The 23,806-nt window shown below is 43.3% G+C and overlaps 1 protein-coding gene across 2 annotated transcripts in view; it reads right to left on the bottom strand.

The window, feature by feature from the left end:
* Nucleotides 1–1,998: 1,998 nt before the first annotated feature.
* Nucleotides 1,999–23,806, bottom strand: part of eva1aa (eva-1 homolog A, regulator of programmed cell death a) — a 125,059-nt gene continuing 103,251 nt past the window's right edge. For both annotated transcript variants that reach the window (XM_079572764.1, XM_079572765.1), the window contains 3 exons: nt 11,229–11,348; nt 3,130–3,279; nt 1,999–2,762 (listed from right to left, as the gene is read on the bottom strand). In XM_079572764.1, the coding sequence (XP_079428890.1) occupies nt 2,380–2,762; nt 3,130–3,279; nt 11,229–11,348 (653 nt within the window). In that variant the 3' untranslated portion in view covers nt 1,999–2,379. The remainder of the gene's footprint in view (nt 2,763–3,129; nt 3,280–11,228; nt 11,349–23,806) is intronic.

Genomic DNA, 23,806 nt, shown 5'->3' with positions numbered 1-23,806 from the left:
ATACCGATAGTACCTAAGCTTTTTTCCCGATGCTAAACTGGTAGCGTTTAACGGTACCCAGCTCTATTTATGTATAACACAATCTTTTATTGATGCATTCCATTCAGAAATGTGTCATCATGAAATCATGTTCGATCCATCCTTTGTCCAGTTAAAGCCAGAGTAAAACTATCCTCATTTCCTTTAAAGGGGGGGTATTATGCAAAATCCACCTAGGAACGCCTCCACCTCCTGGAGACGCCTCCGAGCTTTCGTCCCCACTGATGCCACAGACAGCATGTGGAGGGGGCGTGTCGGAAAGAGTCAGAGGTTCTTAAAGAGACAGAGGCCTATTTCAAGACATTCGCTACAGCCATTTTGAGAGAGCAATTTTACACAAGGCAGTTATTCTAATTTACTGCATTTACAGACCAACAGAAGGTTTGGTCATCATTGTAGTGTGCTATAGACTGGTGCTATGTGATTGAAAAAAGCAGAATACGCCCTCTTTAAGGTTAAGAGCAAGTGTCAGCAAAATGGACACAGAGATACAGAGTCCAAACATTCAGGACCAAAATATGTGCAATGGTTAAAACCATCTCACATAAAGGCATGTTGTATATAAACAGTGTTATGTAACTCAAATTCCTCCATGGTAAAGCTTTCATGAAGTATCAGGAGCTGAAAATGGGGCAATAAAATTAAAAAAAGGTCTAAAATGATTGTGAGTGAACAGTGGTGGTGCTAAATGACTATAACGTTTGATACCAATGTAGATCAATATACTTCAATAGGTGGTGGTCACCTACTGTTGCAATGCGCTTCAGGTAAGTTGCCCGTGTAAATACACACACAGCAAGGGGTTAGTCAAGTGATGATGGCATCGCTCTCTGACCAGATCCAATGGAACTTTAGCCCTATTCACTATAATGGGATTTAGCTGATTTGAACCTGCTGTAGAGCTGCTTTTTCTCCAGTTTGGCCTTACCCAAATCTAAAAGCTTCTCGTAACAAAATTGTGAGAAATACACGACAAAAAAGCTTCAAAAATGTGGCGACAATGTGACAAAAAAGTCTTAGCTTTCAAATGAGGCGTTCCACTGTTGCTCTCCAGTCGAGAAGCTTTTAGATTTGGGTAAAGCCGAACTGGAGAAAATGCATTCGGTGGAAATGGGAAATGGGGAAAAAAGAAATGTTTAAAAAATGGAATAAATGGTTGGGCAAAACATTGGGCAAATAATGTGAAAAATAAATAAATATAAAATACAGGAAAAAATGAATGAAATAACTATGACACTCCCTATAATCCAACTGCATCAAAACTTGGATCTAAAGAATTTTCGATACCAGTAGAACCTCAACCTTTTACCGACACCAGCCTGGTATGGTTTAACGGTACCCAGCTCTATGTAACTGACCTCGTGTCCTCTTTGAGGCGGACTCCACAGAAGTTGACCTGTTGACGGCTGTTGAAATGTGAAACGGGCGATCCCCTTTTTAGGAAGCAAAAACATCAAGCAAACACAAACACTACTGCGTCCCTGAGGTGCCGGACAACGGTCGCCAAGTATAAAAATATCTCATAATGAGCACGAAAATACACGATCAAACTATTAAATATCATAAAATAGACTTTGATAAACGGGCCGAGATGATTCCCATATATTTACTTTTTTGGTTCGAGTTAAGGCAGTGTGGATTTACAGTATAGAAAAGATTGTCTTTACAAAGTCCATGGACGACGTGTTGGCGGATCCTCGTCGTCCACTCTGAATACTGGAGGGCGTCCGTTATGAGCTGCCTGTTTCCTCCTGTAGCTCCTCAGCCGATGTGTCGACTCCGTAGCATATATTCCCCTTTCAAAAGGTCTGTCAAAGCCATAGCAAAGCAGCAAAGGGCTTTCCCAAGCACTTTATTAGCATGTCCCAGAAAGGCAGGCTCACCGGGTTCAAGTTCAAGCTTATTTCTACTCCACAGGGCTGTAGCTTAGTCGGTTCGACCCCATAATAAAATCCGTCTACTTTTGGTCCAAAAATGGTCCATAGTTTTGCATATAAAGCCATTTCAAGCTTTGTCAAATGCTCTTTCCAGCCGAGTGCTTCTTGTCCTTTATGACATCATTAATGGGTGTCAGAGGGGTGAGCACTCTTGTCTCGCTGCAGGGTCTCCTGTGGTTTCCTACAGGGGCTCAGACTGCCTCGTCAATTTAAAATCCGGCGGTGAAGCGTTAGGTACTGACCATCTTGGTGGGCCCATTACTTTAAGCAAAGAACATGCTTTTTGAGGGCCACCCCCTGCAATGCACGCTGGGTAAAATTCTCTGGGCTTTCCCTCCAGAGGGTACTCCATGATCGTGGGTGAAGGGTTCTCATTGGTCAAATGTCCAGCTTAGTCCATGGATCAATAATATCGGTTCAAACTGCGTGTCCCGGGGATGTCCGGCTGCCCGTTCATCCATATCTCGCGGATGATCCGCTCTCGCTCCTCCAGCCGCTGTGCCCGCTCCAGCTCCTCGGCCGAGGTGAACACGTTCATGTTGAGGGTGCGCTCAAAGCGCCGGTGCCTCCGCGCAGACAGGTCGGACGTGGTGTCCCAGTCTGAGTCCGAGTCGCTGGAGTCTGTGGAGGACTCCAGGGGCCGCCCTCCGTGCTTCTTCACTGGGGGGTGCCGTCGAGGCTGGCAGTCGGTGCGGCAGGAGATCTGCAGCACCAGGGCGAAGAGCGTGAGGAAGAGGCCCAGGCAGATGCCGATGACGAAGAAGAGTGCGGCTCGCTCCGGGTGGTCTGTGGAGGGACAGACGTCAGGGAAGTTTATACAAGGAATGCTTTCGAATTTTACATTTTTAATGCCACAAGTGGAATATATATATATATATAGATATATATATATATATATATATATATATCTCGATCTATCGATCTATCGATCGTGCTCTTCTCCCGACCCTTTGTTTCACTGTCCATAAACTTTCCTCATCATAAAGGGAGCAGTAGCAAAGAGGGCCTGACATGACCCAGGGACATAATACAGGGACAACATGTGAACCATTCCATTCCAGACAAAGCTAGAGGAGCTCCACCTGATGACATCAGCAGGTGGGGGCATGCAGGAGGATGTAGGAGTTAGACTGACAGACAGGAGTGCACTTACTTGAGACGTAAGTGTAAGCCGCCAGCACGTTGCTGATGAGCGCCATCCCTGGGCTGGAGGTGGAGTTTATGATGGGGTTCATGTTGGGCCTGTGTCCGCTGTCCCGCTCTCCGTCCGTGGGCTTCTCGTCGCTGGTGTTGATGCCCCGGTCTACAAAACACACAACACAAAACGTGGGACAGGGAATACGGAAGGAAAAGTAAATATCTAGATGGAAACAGCAACAATAGTCGAAAAATCTAATGTGTTACCAGTATGTGTTTCCCCCCATTTTTCTTATTTTTTGCCTAAACCATTCACCTATAAGACAATAGCAACTTAACCGGATCCAGCCCCCGCTCAGAACGGCCCCGATGACAGCATTAACCAGTCATTTACGATAAACCTGGCCGTGCCGTGGCTACATTATTATTCACTGCGGTCGGACTTTAGGAAACGCGGTGCAGGAGTTGAACGTCTGGGTCTGATTCAGAAGATCGCGCCGCTCTCCTGGTCCCGTCAGATCCCCGTCATCCATTACCAAACACAAACACATGGAGGACATTTGGAGTTTGGCAGCGGCTCCGAAAACCTATTTATAAATACACGGGAGAAACGTGGAGTTCTGACTGTTACGTGACACTGTTTGTGTGTTGGATTACGGACAGATTTCAAAGAGATTGTACAAAACATTCAATAGATTTTCAGAGGGAAAAGTCTGTAAATTAAAAATCAGACATTTAGTTTGTCATTTCTGCCAAAAATTAACTGCAATAAGTTACGGTTTGAACAAAAATCAGGGGAAAGTTGCGGATTTAAGATCACATCGTTTCCATGTTATTCTTGTTTCTTAACTTGTTTTTATCTTTGAAAAGGCACAGTCATTCAGAGGGTTGTGCTGACTATATACATTATTTTACCGTTGCTTCCTGTATTTGTAAAAAAAAAACAATTTTGTAGCAGTTTCTAAGGGAGTGCAAATGATGTGATAGGAAACTTTGAGAATTTTAATGATCTTTATTTATCTTTTTTCAGTTTGTTATCGTTTCTACAAAGCTACACATTAGTTATATATTTGCTGCTATAGTGGCAAAAGTGGTATTTACAAAGCAACACCTGTGCAGAGGATCCGGCACCAGGACATCTGTGTAGGGTCTAAGGAGCATCGTTGATTGGCTTTCAACAAGTTTTATTCCTAAACGTGTGGTACGTCTGAAGGCACTTCACAGTCTCCTCGAACCACAGACCAAGTGGCTCTGGCAGAAGAGGATTTCAATTTTATGAATTCCCTTAATGGCGGTGGAGCAAGTCCATTGAGTATTTTGTAAACCATATATATACACCAAATTTTAAGTATTTAAAATTTTCAAAGTTTAACAGTTTTTTTTAAAAGCTTTTCTATAAGGATTCTAAAGGATTCTATAAGGAAAAATGGTTTCTTTTGTAAGAGACCAATTTGTAAAACGATATTCGTTGTGCGAAAACACCATAGCAGCAGAAACATCCTGGCTGCCTGAAGTGTCAGTGAGGAGTGAATATATCTGAAGTTATGAAGACTGGGCCATTTCAGATGTAAGAATGCAGCCTGTTTCCTGTATATTTTTTTTATAGTGTGTATTACAGCATCGTCTGCATACATTTGTGTCTGGGTGTTTCTGCATGCTTCTGGAAGATCATTTATGTAGAGGGAAAAAAGAACGGGTCCTAGAATGGAGCCCTGTGGTACTCCCACTGTGCACTCTCGATAGGTCGATTTGACACCGTTGACCACAACACACTGCATTCTATTGGTAAGATATGGCAACAACACAACCATTCTTATCTAAAAAGCTTATAGTTTTTTCTAAAAACTCACTGATAGCGCTTCTGTTGAGTGATGGGGATGGATGTAGAGGATTATGACTCCTATTAAGATGTTCAGTTAATAGATTCAGAACCCATTTCTCCATCATTTTTGCGACTACAGGTAAGATGTTAATTGGTCTGTAGTTATGCTTGTCGGTTTTGTCCCAGTTTTGAAAATTTGACTAACCACACCCACTTTCCAGGTGTCTGGGACCATGGAGTGCTTAATTGATAAATGTACCATGTGGGTGATGGGCGGTATCAGTGTGTCTTTATGCTCTTTTATAAACTGACATCAAGATCAAAGTCATCCTCAGCTCTTTCTGTTGTCTCATCTATATTAAAGATAGGTTGTGCATCGCTTATTGGAACAGTGTCATAACCTTTTTGATCTGAGTGTATAAAGAAATTATTGAACTCTAATTTTTTTGTTTTGTTTTCCGGTAAGTTTGTTTATACTGTTCCAGATTTTTTTGCTATTCCCTTTCGCATTCTCAATAATGTTTACAAAAAACATTTGCCTTGGCCCTATGTATTGTTTCAATGACTTTGTTTCTCACTGATGTGAAATTTGGTTTATCAACAGTCAAACCCGATTTTAAAGCAACTTTAAGAAGATTATCTCTTTTTTTCATTAGCTGATACGACTGGCATCGAAAAATTAAATTGACAAAAGCAAGTGCCGAAAATATATGTTTTGATCCAAGTTCTGAGGCTGTTGGTCCAGGTGCAGCATTAAAGGAAGTGATTTTTTTCAACTGAAATAAATTATTCCCCCCAAACACATTTTTTTCCAATTCTTCCACACATTATTGTTCTGTTTCCTGGTTGTAGCGCCAAATATTTTAGTATCGGTATTGAAAATCAAGTATCGATACCAGTGAAAGTAGTGGTATCGGCAAAAATGTAACAGTGCCCAGCCCTACGTACGTATTAAAGGAGGTGTTTCATTGACTCATATGTTATAAAGAGTCTGAAGAGTCTTAAAGGCATGAATATACAGTAACTGCCCTTTCTGTCTCTTAAGAGAGCTAGGCCTCGCAGCAGGACTTTCAATGACTGCATGATTGTAGGGTACTCAACATAGTATACCAACTCCACCACAAACTTCTAAAACTACATGTCCCCGTTAATGAGACTTATTTTGGCCAGTCGCCCTCTCCACCGCTGGTTTCTTTGGCAGCACTTGTCTCGTCTCCTCCTGTTTTCTGACGGGAAAATGCCCAGCGCCTGTGACGGCCTAATGGTCAGTGTCAGCAGTAGTGTGTGTATGATAAATATAAAAACACTCCATGGACACCACCACCACCACCACCACCACCACCACCACCATGGCACAGGGAAAACAAACAGACCACAATGTTCTGGGAACTGTTCATGACAGTTAACTCAGCAAAGAAGGTCCCAGGTTCAATTCCATCCCTTTCTGTGTGGAGTTTGCATATGTCTGCGTAGGTTTCCTCTGGGTACTCCGGGATCCCCAACTAAAAACATGCACATTAGGTTCCCCTCTGGGGCAGGACTCCCCTGGAAATGAGATTTGTAATCTCAGAGGGACTTTCCTGGCTAAATAAAGAATGTGTGATATTTGTGCGTATTTGACGTTGTAGTGACCCAGCGGCTGTATGAGTGGTTAGCATGGCGCCTTTACTTTCCAGCACAGTTTTCTCTAGAGGTCAGTTGTTTCGGAAGTTTCACTGCTGCTGACTCTCACCAGAAATCCTACAAAACAATTGATCCTGGAGCGTTGCAGAGACCACCGTGATCGAAGTAAAGGTGCCGTGCTGAACACTCATACAGCCACTGGGTCACTAGGTGAAATATCAACTTTTTTTTTTTTTTTCATTTATGCTTTTGTAATGCATTTAAGTGGGTGTTTTGCTGGTTTATGTCCAGTTTAGACAAAATGTAGTCCTGATTTGATCTAGACCTGGTGGTACTTGTAAGGCCGTGGAAAGCCAAGATGCTGAGGGAGCTGCAGCACCCTCTGGTGGACAGTACACTGTGTATTACAAGCAATATTATTAAATAGGAAATAAGTACAGAAAACATGTTTTTTGTCCCTCAGCATCCCCAAACCGAAATATGTTCCCACAACTCTGGGTACTCGGAGGGTCACATATTTTATCCGTTGTTTTTAATCATCTATTCAGAATTTCGCCTTTTCATTGCTAGGACGAGCACGTGCCTCAACAGCTGACGGCATCTATGAAGTCTTGCTGGCCTCACATGTGCAGAGGTCTTAAAGACAATTTGAACTGTCATCTGGTGAAGATGTATGGACTTCCTGGAGACCTCATGACATCAGCCAGAATAAATGATTGTTAACCATCAGAAAACTCACACTCACGTCCTCATCCGCCTTGTACAAATCTGTCCTCCCTCTGTCCACAGATAAACCGGTCTTTCAGCCTCTCCTCGGGGGTAAATGGAACTATTCATGCTGTTAAAGGAATAGGCCACCGTTTTTACATACTGAGAAATGTGCTTACCTTAGCTTTGACGAGTTCTTTAGGACCTGTCTGGTCTTCACCCGTGCCTTCAATCACGTAAACACAGAGCAGACGGCGTTAGCATTTAGCCTCTCCCCCTCTCCTCTATAGCTCCAAAACAGGTCAAGATAGAAGCTACCAAGCTCTTCCACGTTTTCCCTATTTAAATATGGTTACGTGAGGTGTTACACTACAAAGTATAATACACAAAATTAAACAATGTGGAATTTCTAAGCAGATAAAAGGGGGAACTATAATGTAAGGCGTAATAATACCAGGAGTAATTTGGCATCCGCACGGTAAAGTGAAGATTACTGCGCAGTAAAGTGAAGATTACTGCGCGGATTTCGAACTACTCCTGGTATTATTACGCCTTACAATATAGTTTCCCCTTTTATCTGCTTAGAAAATCCACATTGTTTAATTTTGTGTAATTATACTTTGTAGTGGAACACTTCACGTGACAATATTTCAATAGGGAAAACGTGGAAGAGCTTGGTAGCTTCTGTCTTGACCTGTTTATGGAGCTATAGTGGAGAGAGGGAGAGGCTAAATGCTAACGCCGTCTGCGCTTTGTTTACGTGACTGAAGGCACGGGGGAAGATCAGACAGGTCCTATAGAACTCGTCAAAGCTAAGGTAAGAACATATTTCAGTATGTAAAAACGGTGGCCTATTCCTTTAAAGTGTCATCCTGTCCCAGTCCTCTCTAAAGTTCTCATGCATTCACAGATGAAGCTATTAGTACCCGCCACTGTCAAGTCAATGCTCTGCTCCAAAGACTGTCTGAGAGGCGTCTCAAAAGGCCGACATAAGGAAAACAAATGTTTTCAGCTTCGACACGTTATGTTGTTCATGATGAATTACTAATGCAATTTTCATTGTTTAAGGTGTCACACTGCTGGTAAACAGGGAAACTTGCAAACTATTGTCACCGCTAGTGACAAACAACGTGGGTCGGGCTGGGTCATGGAATTATCACGTCATCGTGGAGCGAGTTGAGGGCGGGGCCTCTGCTCCTCATCGCTGTATGCTTGTATCATTATAATAATATAAATGTAAAAACTTTTCAGCAGGTTTTTGAGGTAAATATAAAGCACATTATTTTTTATTAAAAAGCTTGGCAGCTTGTGATTCAGAGAGCGCTTTTATGCAGGAAGTCATTTTACCAAACGGTTGCTCCATGAGCAAAGCAAAGACCCCATTTATACTGCGTTCCAAATTATTATGCAAATGACATTTTTCTAAGATTTTCTAAATTGTCAACTCAAATGAGAGTCAGCATAATTTTCAAATCTTTAACTGGTAGAGGATCATTTAAATGTGGTGGAAAAAAATTCCTAGTGATAACAGTATTTTTTTCAAAAATCTACTACTACCAAATTATTATGCAACTCATCGTTTCAATACATTTTAAAGCTTGTAATTAACTGAAAATGGTCATTTGTTGAATTTGTAGGATTAGGAGGTCATATTTACTGAAATCAAAAGCTCTTTCAATCAAAAAAATATTAACAGGTCAAGTTATATTTTACCATAGGAGCCCTTGTGTGATAGCAGCTTCAAAATTCTTAAATCCAGTAAACTTGTGAGTTTTTGGACAGTTTCTGCTTGGATTTCTTTGCAGGATGTTAGAATAGCCTCCCAGAGCTGCCGTTTGGATGAAAACTGCCTCCCACCCTCATAGAAGTTTTTTTTGTTGAGGCTCCAAAGGTTCTCAATAGGGTTGAGATTAGGGGAGGATGGGGTCCACATCATGGTGCGTTGTCATGCATGAAGAGGATTTTGCTAGGGTAAGCACGGCTCTTCATTTTGTAGCATAGAAGACAGTGGTCAGTCAGAAACTCCACATATTTTATATATATGGGGCCGACCAGCTCTCTCACCATTCTGGCCCAAAACATGACTCTGCCACCTCCTTACTGACGTCACAGCCTTGTTGGGACATTGTGGTCATTCACCAACCATCCACTACTCCATTGATTTGACCATCCAGGGTTACACGGCCTCATCAGTGAACAAGACTGTTTGAAAATGAGTCTTCATGTATTTCTGAGCCACTGCAGTCGTTTCTGTTCATCAGCTTCAATTAACCGTTTAGGGGAGGCCCGGATAGAAGGTTTTTGCACAACTGCAGCCTCTGGAGGGTCCTACACCTTGATGTTCGGGAGACTCCAGAGGCACCAGCAGCTTCAAATACCTGTATGCTGCTTTGTAGCATCTGTTCTCTTAATCTGATGTGTTTGTCTGGCAGAAACCGTCCATATTGTGCCATTATCTGCACAAACTGGACCATATCAGCATGGTCGTGGTCTGCCACCGTCAGACCATATCAGCCTGGTCGTGGTCTGCCACTGTCAGACCATATCAGCCTGGTCGTGGTCTGTCACTATCAGACCATATCAGCATGGTCGTGGTCTGCCACTACCATGATCATGGTTATGGTTAATAACAAATGCACTCTTGGAAAGCAGTTTGAGCGAGAAATCCCAACCCTGGAGCCGGGGTTCAGCCAGCGTGCATATGGAAAGAGTTGGATTTAAAGTGAATTTGAAAATGGGGTGTGTTAGGGGTGTACGGGGGGAGGCAGTGTGCAGCCTGGGAGGTCTGTGCAGGGGTAAAAGCAGCCCCTGTTTGCCCCAGCTCTGAGCGGGGCAGATGAAACGGACAGGAAACAGGCACGGAGATAAAATAAGGCTGCGAGAGGGGGAAATGAAGTTACAGACACAGAGGAGGACGTTTCTGAGAAAGAGAGGGATGTTTCCAATTATTGTGCTCCCTTTCAAGCATTGAACAACCAATGTCGCTAAGCACAAGGGAAATTCTTAAAAATGTACATCAATTAATTGAAATGAACATATAAGAAACCAAATAAATGTGTTTCACGGTGGTGCAGTGGTTAGTGCTTGTGCTTCACAGACAGTAGAAGGTCGATCTCCAAACACTCAGTGGAGTTTGCATGTTTCCTACAGGTACTCCGGTTTCCCTTACCACTAAAAACATGTACAACAAGCCAGAATGAATGAGAGTGTGTCTCCCTGTGTGAGTGAGTGGTTGGTGGTTGGAGGTAGGCCTGCCGCGATAATTACTAATACCAATATGAACCAATATTAATACGATGATAAAATGTTTAGTCTCGGTAAATGCACGATAAATGCACTTGCTGCGTGTGCTTAAAATACAGAAGAATAAACTCTATCACAGCGCTGAGTGATAGCGGGGGTAATACAAGTGTTAATGGGATGATCGGGGGGTCTTTCATCTCCCCATGGTAACTCTGGACAGAAAACCACGCTTGTAAATTTCCTTGCCTCCGACCCGGCAGTCCCAGTACACACTAATGGAAAACATCTCCCTCAAAATCACTTTTGGATCGCATTTCTTAGGTTTATGACATGGTATAGGTAAGTCCTGACTGTATTCTGTCTTCAGCTTTCGGTTGGTTGATGAACATTTTAATAAATAACATTGTTATTTGGTTTATTACAATCAGAAGAAACAGGCTAACGAGCAAAGCTAACTATGGCCACTTTAGCAGTATTTACAGCCAAGTTTGAATTGGGTTGTGGCACAATGTACAATATCCCGCTCTCCCTTTGCCTTTCTCAGCTCAGTATTTACTCTCACAGACAATGAATGGGGAAAATAAAAAAACATGCCACGACACCTGCAGTGGCACTTGTGGCCTCAAGGGGCAAAAATTACTTAATTCTGCTTTAAATAATAACAAAAGCAAGTGAAAATTATAACCTAAATAAATGAAGAATAAAGAGCACGTCCTCACCTGTCCTGACCGAGCTGCCCTCCGGGGGGGCGCTGTCTCCCACTATGTTGGGGTCATGGGCGCTGGGGGGCGGGGCATACTCCGGGGGGCGGGACTCCTCCTGCAGTAGCTTCTTGGGCACTGAAACACAAACACAAGACAGATATGCTTTATTTCCATCCATACAATACTTTCAAAGCTCTTTCTATTACAGTATCCATCCTTTCCTCAGTCACACTTTGACTGTGATGAGCTACTTACGAGCCACGGCTGCCTTGGGGCGGAGATGTGGCTGCCAACCACTCGATTCCAATAAGTGCGTTTTACCAAAGGACGGAAGATCTGTGGCTAAACTGTCTTCCTTGTGTTGATGAGAGTGTGTGACGGTGCATAACTCTTACGGAGAATGCAAGTTGTTTACTGACCGGACAGTGTCAGGTTCTGCTTACGGAACTCCGAACCCTCCACTTCCTGGTCCTGTTGGGGGCTTCTGGGAAAACCTTACTCACAGTGACCTGCCAGTGACTCAGACTGTGACGCTGAATCACACACTTCTGCACAACTTTTATTCCCCAAACTGTTTCCTTCTGCCCCCTCTTCCGACTACCCCCCTCCCATATCCTTCTTTCCTCCCCTCTGTCTTTTTACTCTCTTCAAACTCTCCATCCATCTTTTCTAGACAGACAGACAGACTTGCTGGTGGTCAGAAACACCTGGCTGGAGGATTCACCTATTGTACATGTTTTTAGTGGTAGGAGAAGTACACGGAGAAAGCTTACACAGACACTGGGAGAACATGCAAACTCCACACAGAAAGGCCCCGTCCAGGAGGGAATCGAACCCGGGACCTTCTAGCTGTGTAGCACAAGCGCTAACCGCTGTGCTACCATGCTGCCCAAATCAAATACTTTCATTATTTGACAAACAATCTGATGTTGCTGTTTGAATGATCAGACCAATCAGACGGGCTCTCTCTCTTTCCTTCGTCGAGCGAGTCAGGGAGTCTGCCGCCTCTCCCACAATGCACTGGGGTCAAGCATTCCTGTCAGCTCACATGTGGTTTTTGGGGGGACTCCGGGCCACGCTCCACTGGCTGTGCGTTGGTCTAACTCTGTGGTGCCACTGACAGAGATGTCTGCAAACCAACACCTCTCTTGTTTTAACACTATGGCCTATTACACAACAGTAAAAAGCTAAAAAAAAACAACAACAACAAACAAACAAACATGCTGCTGTCTTCAGTCGTTCCAAAATGTAAAACCACGAGCATTAAAGGACTAGGCCACCGTTTTTACATACTGAGATATGTTCTTACCTTAGCTTTGACGAGTTCTTTAGGACCTGTCTGGTCTTCCCCCGTGCCTTCAATCACGTAAACACAGCGCAGACGGCGTTAGCATTTAGCCTCTCCCCCTCTCCACTATAGCTCCAAAACAGGTCAAGATAGAAGCTACCAAGCTCTTCCACGTTTTCCCTATTTAAATATGGTTACGTGAAGTGTTACACTACAAAGTATAATTACAGGAGTAGTTTGGCATCCGCACAGTAAAGTGAAGATTACTGTGCGGATTTCGAACTACTCCTGGTATTATTACGCCTTACAATATAGTTCCCCCATTTATCCGCTTAGAAAATCCACATTGTTTAATTTTGTGTAATTATACTTTGTAGTGTAACACTTCACGTAACCATATTTAAATATTAAATATATTTAAAAAAGGGAAAACGTGGAAGAGCTTGGTAGCTTCTTGACCTGTTTTGGAGCTATAGTGGAGAGAGGGAGAGGCTAAATGCTAACGCCGTCTGCGCTGTGTTTACGTGACTGAAGGCACGGGGGAAGACCAGACAGGTCCTAAAGAACTCGTCAAAGCTAAGGTAAGAACATATCTCAGTATGTAAAAACAGTGGCCTATTCCTTTAAGCTCTGTATCAGAGTCACTTTATCACCTGCACTAGGACTGAGAACTTTGCACTGCCATGTCTTTTTTCCCTCTCAAGAATAATAATCGTCCTGAACAGTACGTAGTCCTGTGTTATTATCATCTCTACTTTTGTATTAACCAAACACTGTGAATCTACTGAAAGTGCAAATGTGTGAAACCGTCAGAAAAAGGATGAAATAATCTGATCAGGTTTTCTATGGGTTAAAGGAATTCAGAAAACTGTAATATATCAAAAAAACAAAGCCATGCATAAAACATGTTTAAAAAAACAAAAAAAAACAGTTGCATCCATCATCAGACACTTTTTACACACGAAATGTCATTTTTATATGTAAAAACAGTAAATGAAAGGGAACTTGTGGTAATTTCATATTCATGTATTCATGTCAGTCATCTGCGGTTTTCATTAGCTGGCTCCTATTGTTGACTCTGACTTCTATGTCCTTTCTTACCGTTCGCACTCCTGCACTGGGCTTATTCTCATTATTTCGACGCACAAACTGCCTTCACTACGACCGGACCTTATTTCTTGTAGTAAAGTGTCTTTATGTGCCAGTACATGCGGCCAGAACATGTATAGTAATTAGAAATAGGAAATGCTCGCCAAAGTTTAGATCGGATTATGGCAAACCTATCATTACCCCCCCCCTCTCATTTAGCCAATCCAATAAAACTCCAGACATTATTTTGATGTTATTTTTGCGCGCGTTTGAAAGTGACTTATTGTTATAAATACAGTAAGTCTGTCCCACAGTGCAGGGATGTCGTGACCACACTGGATCTGGTGGTTTGGATAAACGAAAGCCCCGTTTGGACGCAGAAGTCATAATTTGATCATTCCTGCGTGGCATTAGCTGGAGCCGTTTGGAGAGTGGAGCGTCTGTTCGAGAAGGCTGTGGAAAAGAGGAAAGGACGAGGGGCCCGGCGAGAGTGGGATTCTAAAGTTTCGGCGTTTTAGCCTTCGGAGATAAGAGTGGTTCAATGGCAGAGAAGGAAGGAGATTACTCGTACGAAACATAAGACACGACCAAACTCAGAGGGCGAAACACAGCTTTCTTCTAATTTCTCTAGTAAAGCAGCAGTGCGGTACATTCCAGGTTGCACGTTGCTGGTTCAGGCGTTAGGAGAGGCAAGCATAGTAAAGAAGAAGAAGAGAGAGGAGGAAAGAGAGGAAGAAGAGGAAGAAGAAGAAGAAGAAGAGAAAGGAGGGAAGAACAAGAGGGAGAAGAGGAAGGAGGAAGAAGAAGAAGAAGAGGAGGAAGAGCAACAAGAAGAAGAGAAAGGAGGAAAAAGAGGCAGAAGAAGAAGAGGAAAGAGGAAGAAGAAGACAGCAAGAGAAAGAAGAGGAAGAAGATGAGGAAGAAGAAGAATGGAGGAAGAAGAAGAGGAAGGAGGAAGAAGAAGAAAGGAGGAAGAAGAAGAGGGAGAGGAAGAAGAAGAGGAGGAAGAAGAGGAGGAAGAAGAAGAAGACGAAGAGAAAGGAGGAAAAACAAGAGGAAGAAGAGGAAGAAGGAGACATGAAGAGGAAGAAGAAAGGAGGAAGAAGAAGAGGGAGAAGAAAAGAAAGGAGGAAGAAGAAGAGGGAGAAGAAGAGGAAGGAGGTAGAAGAAGAAAGGAGGAAGAGGAAGAGGGAGAGGAAGAAGAAGAGGAGGAAGAAGAAGAAGAGAAAAGAGGAAACACAAGAGGAAGAAGGAGACATGAAGAGGAAGAAGAAAGGAGGAAGAAGAAGAAGTGGAAGAAGAAGAAGAAGAAGAAAGGAGGAAGAAGAAGAGGGAGAGGAAGTACAAGAGGAGAAAGAAGAAGAGAAAGGAGGAAAAACAAGAGGAAGAAGAGGAAGGAGACATGAAGAGGAAGAAGAAAGGAGGAAGAAGAAGAGGGAGAAGAAGAGAAAGGAGGAAGAAGAAGAGGGAGAAGAAGAGAAAGGAGGAAGAAGAAGAGGGAGCAGAAGAGGAAGGAGGAAGAAGAAGAAGAAGAAGAAGAAGAAGAAGAAGAAGAAGAAGAAGAAGAAGAAGAAGAAGAAGAAGAAGAAGAAGAAGAAGAAGAAGAAGAAGAAAGCCTAAAAGGTTCATGTTTCTCAGTTTCTTCTACAAACATTGCAGTTGCGATTGTTCTCAAGCGGCTCATGAGCATAACTGGGGTGAAAAGTCTTTAAGTGACGCCTTTATTTGCCTTCATGCTGTCCGCTTACAACGACTGCTCTACAGGGACACTCAAGTTTACCTTAACCTTATGCAGGACTAAACCAAGCCTAAACCCCAATATCCCAAACTGTCCCACAACATCTAATGCCATCACCACATGAACAGCCACAAATGAACCGAGTTATAATAAGAGGAGATTCTCACAGTACCTACATCAACAACCATACAATGAAATGTGTCCATGACCCGTAACTGCACCATTTCAAGCCTGGACCAGTGTAGGTCAGGTGTGACCCCTCAGCGGCGGCTGACCTCACCGATCTGACGGCCAAACCCTTTAAAAACCTCAGAATTCGACCCGGTGATTGCTCGGCGGCGGTGGCGGCGCTGGCACGAGCTGAATCAACACAAGCTGGTCTGAACCTGGGGAAACCTGGACCTCCTCACCTCAGAAGCTCCGCACCGGCAAAAACGGCCTCTGATTGGCTGTAATTGGCCACACGTGTGAACCAAATTCCAACTCTTCAAAGGTCCAGTAGAGAGCGGTTTTAGACATGCTAGTGTACGAATAAAGGGGACATTTAGATAAGTAAGTAATCTCAGTCTGTCTCCTCTCAAAGGCTCAAAACACTGGCCCCAACCTGCTGAGATCACAAGGTGGTCCTCCCCAGTGTTATAACTGCTTACCTATATGCAAAGCCCCATGTAGGACCTTAACAACAACGTACATTTATGGGAGGGAAAAACCTGGAGCAATGCAATGCTCACAGTGAAGGCAATTTAAGCACTGAAATGATCAGGGGAAGATGAATGGACTCAAAGGACAAACAGTGTTTTGCTTTTTGAGTATATATCGATTTTTGGAAAGTCCTTAAATGTGTCTTTTTTTTTAGTTTGTTAGCACGATCTTAGCTAAATACTAGACATGCACCGACACAGCTTTTTTTCTTCCGATACCGATACTGGGGGTTTGAGTATCTGCCGATATCTGATATTAACTGATACCAAGAGACTTTCTTAAAGATGGCAGCTGTGAGTGAAGAATGTGAATCTCCCCCTTACAAAGGATCACTGGACTTTTCTATTAATTAGACTTGTAGAAGCCAGTGGCCCTGTGCCACAAAGCCACTAGGATGCACCAGTTTGGTAGAAGTTTCGGACGCGTGTTTCCTTCCTGAATGAGCCCAACACTCGGAATATGTCCAGCAAAATGTCCTTTATTTCCTCTTGTAACACGATCAAAAGACTGTTTCTCCTCACAGGTGCAACACATCACAGCCTGATTGCACCTTTTAAATAGGCAGAGGTCACACCCTTAACCCAGTAGTGACACCTATAGGCCAGGTGGTACATTTTGGCCACTACACACCGGCCCCTTAATTGGCTCTGCATGAGCCAGAACAATTACATGTACAGTATATTCACAGTGGCTAGAATGTACAGTGTCTGTAAGGACATTAATGTTTTTTTTGCTTTTCTCTAAATGCTTTAGCTTACAATAAAACAAAATTACATGATATTTCACATGCACAAAACCTTCAATACATTTTTGTTTTACTTAATTTGCATTTCATAAATGAGTCACAAATAAGCAATATATTTAATGTCCTGAATTTCTGACTTCCATCGTTTCCGCTTGTATGCCTTTGGTCGTTTAAGGTGGAAACGATTTTCAGCTTCTTTAGAAAGTCTTGAAAACCATGGGCAAGTAGGCATTACAAGAATGCAAGATCCTCTCAACTCCAGGTCCAAATCCAGCAAAACAACAGTAAACTCACATCTCTTCAACATGCTCCCTCTATCCACATTCGAACCAACATCAGGGAGGCCTGTGCTGCCCTGACCTTTCCTCAGAGGGCTTCGCAAACCCTTTCCCAATAGGGTTTCCACAGCACTTGGCCCTATACCTTTGCTGTAAGCCACATCAGAGGAATCCACAATTTTAGAGGGATTATGCTTGCCGTTGGAGATGGAGATGTCATCTTGTTCCTGAGATGGAGTAGGAACATTGAAGAGCTGATCAAAAATGCCTGGAGTAGTGTCCTTGACAGAGGCTGGGAGGCCCTCATCAGCACCGGCCCCTGTATTGTCACTAGGTGTGGCAGGAGAGGTAGTCTCTGGGGGAGGCAGCAGTGGAACAACTTCATGGCAATATGGGGTTTCTGCTTTAGTATCTTTTAGTAGAATCTGTTTAATTTCCCTTTCTTTTATGCTCACTTCCTTGGAGACAGTCTTATGTCGCCTGGTAGACTTCAGTGAAGCAAGTTTAATGTTAACATCAGCCATTTTGATTTCAAACTCAAGTTGTTCCCTTTTCCTCCCAAGAACTGCCATTTTCTCTTCCAGTTCATGCTTTTGCTTTAATGCAGCTTTCCGAACCAAAAGTGCTGCTATTTCGGCTTTAACTTCCAAGCGAGCTGCATGAATAGATGAGCTCAGTCTTTTGTGTGAAGACATTGTTTTTAAGCACTAACTCATCTCATTCACATAAAGCTGATCTTGTAGAGTACTTTTACAAAATAGTTAACCACAGTTGAATCATACTCGTCTTAATGAGATGAGCATGTCCAATGATGTCCAAAGTTGGAGGAACTGTCCGTGCAAGACAAGCCTACCAAGCACTGGCCTTTTGCTGTTGCTCCCGTTCCTCTCTTCTTTATCCAGAGTCACCACACAGCTGCCTGCCGCTTTTCCTTTAGCAACAGGAAGATCCACAGGAGACTCAACTTCTTCCCATCAAACAGAGAAGTCTTTTGACTTATGTAGAAGCCAGTGGCCCTGTGCCACAAAGCCACTAGGATGCACCAGTTTGGTAGAAGTTTCGGACGCGTGTTTCCTTCCTGAATGAGCCCAACACTCGGAATATGTCCAGCAAAATGTCCTTTATTTCCTCTTGTAACACGATCAAAAGACTGTTTCTCCTCACAGGTGCAACACATCACAGCCTGATTGCACCTTTTAAATAGGCAGAGGTCACACCCTTAACCCAGTAGTGACACCTATAGGCCAGGTGGTACATTTTGGCCACTACAAGACTTATGGACGTATGGACGATACTCTGGACTGATCACATTTCTTTGCATTTGGTCCAAGCACACAATAATGAAATTGATGAAAGTAATGCATCAACAAGAAGCAAGGTAAAACTAAAATCAAAGACACAGCATCTTACTAACCTGAGGAGAGCAGCTTCTCACCCCAGGCTCACATTAACTACAGTCCGGGTTCGGTCCTGATCCAGTGCAGATTCTTTCCGTTGCCGGCGGATGGCCTCGGTAGCCGGACCCTGACTTCGCGGAGCAGTGTGAGTGTGCAACATTGGTTTTAATGACTTTCTAAGTTCGCGGATGCCGTACCGGACCTTAACCGGATTGAATGTGAGCTGGGCGTAGCGTCAGGTAAGCTCCTACTTCAGTCCAAACTCAGTTTAGTTTGACAGAAAGACTCGTCCATGACGTGGTGGAAGTAAAGCCTCATGATAGTTTCTGCTCCTTGTTTCCTGATAAGTCCATAAGCGATTTCAAAGGTTCCTCAGCAGCGCAGGAGCAAAACAAAGCATCAAGTGCTAATTCTCCTGTAAACTCGCGGTCACGTGACGCGCTCCCGTTTGAGTGACAGCCACATGCAGCGTGACTCATGCAGCAGTTTTTTCATGAGTGTGGGTCGGGTCTGCAAACTGAGAGGCTTTTCTTTGGGTCGAGTGGGTCGGGTTTAAATTACAGCGGGTCGGGTTGGTGCGGGTCAGAAAAAAAGCCGGCCTGCGCATCTCTACTCTGTTGCCAGCAGAGGGTGCTCTAAGCCCAAAACCTGAATAAATACCGTATATTATAAAAGTATTCAGCTTTGAAGCATGGGTATTATGCTTTTTACAGGTATTTGATGTCTTTGTCTTACACTTCGTTGGTTAGAAAATGCAAGATTAATCTAAAACAGGTAAAACCAAATATCCGCGATGACAGGATTAGATAAGATATGGGAGGTAAAGAAAGCATTTCCTGGATCCATACGAGGAACCTTTTTGTGGAGCTGTCGCCACGGTGCTAAGAACAGCCACTGGTGAAGATTCAAAGGTTACTCAAAGATGTGCAAGAGGGTTGAAACACAGCTCCAGGTCTGACTTTGATGAGAGAACACTAAAACATGGTACGAAGCTCCAAAAGTCCATCTGCATAATACTAAAACATTCCTATTATCATTATTTTTTACGTTGCTGTGACGATTTGCTTAGCTGTTATTACAACACTATTTTGCACAACTCACTACTCTACCACAAAGTAAAAATACAACTATACATCACTGACCAAAACCAAGCACTAAACGACCAGCCAATGACAGGAGGCCGAGGCTGCATGAGGGAAACCATGAGCATAAATCATTCTATATGTGCGTATTACAATGACAGGCCTCTGATTTCACTGCCAAGTTTAGCTTTGTTTTGGACAGTCAGTAATAACCAAGAGACTATATTAAATATCACTGCAGTCTCAGTGAAGGACTGATGAACCCATGTTAGAGTCACTGACTTCAAAACCTCTCAGTGGAAGCAGGAGAAGTGAAGTCTGGAGTCTGAAGCCCTCTCCCAGAGCGAGGAGCAGGAGCTGACCCAGGCAGAGCAAGAGCTGACCCTGGCAGAGCAGGAGCTGACCCAGGCAGAGCAGGAGCTGACCCAGGCAGAGCAGGAGCTGACCCTGGCAGAGCAAGAGCTGACCCAGGCAGAGCAGGAGCTGACCCAGGCAGAGCAAGAGCTGACCCTGGCAGAGCAAGAGCTGACCCAGGCAGAGCAAGAGCTGACCCAGGCAGAGGGACTGGGGGAAACACTGAGGATTTTGACTGTAAATAATACACACCAGCTTTAAAAGAGTGTGTGTTACAATCATAAGCATTGGTTCCACCACCTTTTAAAAAAACAACTTTGATTGTTGAAGACAACACTACTACTATACCACTATAAGCCATTATCACATTATTATAGCAATGAAAAATAATCTATTCTTCTGTTCTTTTTCATCTCTTGCCTGATCATAGTTGTTTGGTGCAGGGAGCAATAGAATGGCTCATTTAACAAACCATGAATCAAAATCTCTGTCAAATTTGTATGAAGTTTAAACTGTAAAAAAAAAGAAAAAAAAGAGGCATTTTGGAGCCAAAAGAACGGCTCCCAAATAAACAGGTTCACCAAAAAGAGCTGAAGAAGAAGAAGATCTTTATTTATATAGCGCCTTTCACAGACAGGGTCACAAAGCGCTTTACATGAGACGATCGTACATTCACTCCACACTCGGTGGTGGTAAACTAGGTTTGTAGCTTCAGTTTCCCCTGGGGGAGACTGACAGAAGCGCTGTCACGACTGCACACAGTCCCTCTGACCACCACCATACACTCACTCACACACATCATTCATCCTGGCCTATTGTACATGTTTTTAGTGGTAGGGGAAACCGGAGTACCCGGAGGAAACCTACACGGGGAGAACCCGAGACCTTCTTGCCCCTGCGCCACCAAAAATCCCATCACTGCCTCCCAAACAACCAACATTAGTGGGTTGCTTGATTTCTGTGGTGTACTTACCCCACACGCTGCAGTATGTGTTTCTCCAGGCACGTGCCCCCCCTCAAACCCCCCCCCCCACCTGTGAGCCCCAGACAGCGCCTCTGACTCTGAAGACATTCCTGCAGGCCTGGCTGTGGAGGTGAACAGGGCACCGGCTCAAGGTGTCCAGGCCGTATTTCTCCCTCTACTCCAAACACGAGTGGAGTGGAGGTTAGATCACTCTCCTGCGGTTTATAGGGTATAGTTTATAGTTTATACTTTGTAGTTTATAGTTTATAGTGCCACCATGTTTTGGATCATTTTTAATGCTAAAGCATGTTCTGGACTTGTCTGGACTTCACTCTTTTCACAATCAAACAATGTGTTATCAATGTGAAACTGTTGGTGGATTGCTGACATGAATATGAGGGAAATCATTTTATGTTTTCATATACAAATGACCAAAATAAGAGATAGAGCTGGTTTTATTGACATATTAGTCAAGAGTTTTTCAGAGGGATTTAGGATGTTGTTTAGTTTTTGAATAAGCTGATCATGAGTGAAAAAAAAAATCTATAAAAATTAACTTTAGAATTTTTATGTTGTGTCTAAGACTGTAAAGTGTGGAGTCTGCAGGAGCTACTAAAGTGAAGATGTTTGTAAAGAGTCTCTTTGTCTGCACATGCGCCCTGTGTATATTTCTCCTGTCTTTAGCTGCTGCTGTCTCCCACAAAGGAAATGACCATATTTGGATTACAGCGTCGTCTCAGCCACAGCCTTTCTTGCTAGATACGTAGATACCAAAGAAAAGCGTGGGGAAAACAGCGCGATGTTGGAGCTACTTCCTGGAAATGTCCGGCTCAATAGAGACAAAACGACACAAGCAAGGCTCTTTTTTTAATCCTCTGAGATGAAAACTGAGCTCCTCATCTCCCTCCGTGCCCCAACACGGCGCCCTGATCTGCAGGCACTGGTTATAAACACACGCCGGCTGTTTGGACTGCTACAAACCCCCCGGGACCCAACATGAAGCAGTTGGCCTTCATGCGGTCAGAAATAGCTGTGATGACAACATGGAGTCTAAACAATCACTTTCAAATATTAATGACCCCAAAGTACCTCGACGTTCCTGGAGAATCAGCTGTAGCTGCTTGTAAATAAACTCCAAAGAATATACAAAAGCTGCTCACTGGCAGGGTTTCATTTTCTCGTCTTGATCACCATCTTACACTTTGGAAATGCAACACTGATCATTCTTCCTCCTTCAACAAGCCCCTCCTCCCTCAGGCTACAGTCGTAAAACTATCATTTTTCTATTTTGGTGAATGTTTAGCGGCACACCTCAGGTTTTCAAGATGGACTTTTGTCTGTGAATGCACACGCAACAGAAGCAGTGTCTATAAACACAGTTCGATTTTCTTTCTGTATTTTGCCAAAAACCTTAAGGCCTTACAGTTAAAGGGACTATACGGAGTTTAAAAAATGTTACAATAATTATTTTTCCCTCCCCCTACATGTTCCAGCCATAATGTGTAGAATGAGCTCAGACCTGTTCACCACAACTGCCTCTAAAATCCTACTTCGTCACTCAAAAAGTTGCCAAATTGCCGTCATGCACGAGCTTAATATAGACGCTGCAGTTACACATAAGACCTGAGGTGGCAGTAGTGAGAATAAAAATGACCAACTTGCATCTTATCTCTTTAAACCTAAGTTTGCATGTTCTCCGTGTGTCTGGTTTGTGTTTAGGGCTGACCACCAGTGAGTATGAGGATGGCCTATAGTTAACCTCTCACCACCCGCTTTGACCAAATGTATCTTCTCCAGTTCAGCTTTACCCAAATCAAAACGCTTTTCGACTGGAGATTACAGCCCATAGGCCAGTGTAACGCCTCATTTGAAAGCTAAGGCCTACAAAACTGACCTAAACAAATCTTTTTCCTTGTGTTGTTGTGTTGTCATCACTTTTTCACGTTCTTTTTTATCTCAGTTTTTACTTTTTTACTGCATTTTTGTTACATTTTTGTTGCTCTTATGTTGCTTTGTGGCGTTTTAGTGCGTTTTTTTGTCATTTTTTTTAGATTTGGGTAATGCCAAACTGGAGAAAAATGTGCTCGGTTCAGGTGGGGGTTAAGAGGTTAAGAGGCTAAAGGTCCAAACCTGACTTTTCTTCTCTTTTTGTAGTTTTTTTTCCTGCCTTCAGGAAATTTTGGAACACCACATTTCCACTTACAAATACTGCTTTTAAGTGATTGATTTCCAAATAAATATATATTTATATTTATATTATATTTTACTTTATTGCAACCCAAAATGTTAAATTGGACAAAAAGGGGTTGCAATATTTTGGTCCAATTTTGACAATTAAAATAGGACCTATAGGTGTAAAGCCCAGTGGAGTGTTGCTAATGTCATAAGATTCACAAACTGCTTCTTTTACTGTATTTTCCAGAATGACTGCTCCAGGAGAAAAGTCATCCACAGGGTAAACCACCAACAGATTCATCACTTAAATAAACTGGTAAAACATGTTGACGCTACCGTGTGTACAGTATATCGTCATGTCTTTATCTGTCCTCCCTCCCCGCTGTCCCGTCAGCACAAACGCCTGATTATCTCGCCTCCCGTGCACTGGGTCAACAAGGATGTCCGAGCCCCGAGCTGAATCATCACAGTCTGTCCTCACTCCTCCAAATCCCACACATGAGCTCAGAGCGCTCGCTGTGCCATTACCACACGTCTCTGTGAAGCTGCTGGTGCACCGGGACTGTTTGGCACTTTTATTTAGGGATATTGCACATCGTCTGTTTCCACTTGGTGCAATCACCACATTGAAACACTGGCAGGTTGTTTCCTGCGAAGGCCGGACTGTCATTAAAACATGAAGATGACATTAAAGTTTTTTTTCTCTGATACCAGTTCTTTAACAATACTTTCTTCCCGATACCTATGCTAAAATATTTGCTGTTGAGAACCAGAAAACTGA

Source organism: Gobius niger, assembly GCF_951799975.1.
Source record: "Gobius niger genome assembly, chromosome: 15".
Lineage (NCBI taxonomy): Eukaryota > Metazoa > Chordata > Actinopteri > Gobiiformes > Gobiidae > Gobius > Gobius niger.
This window is presented reverse-complemented; position numbering and strand designations above follow the sequence as displayed.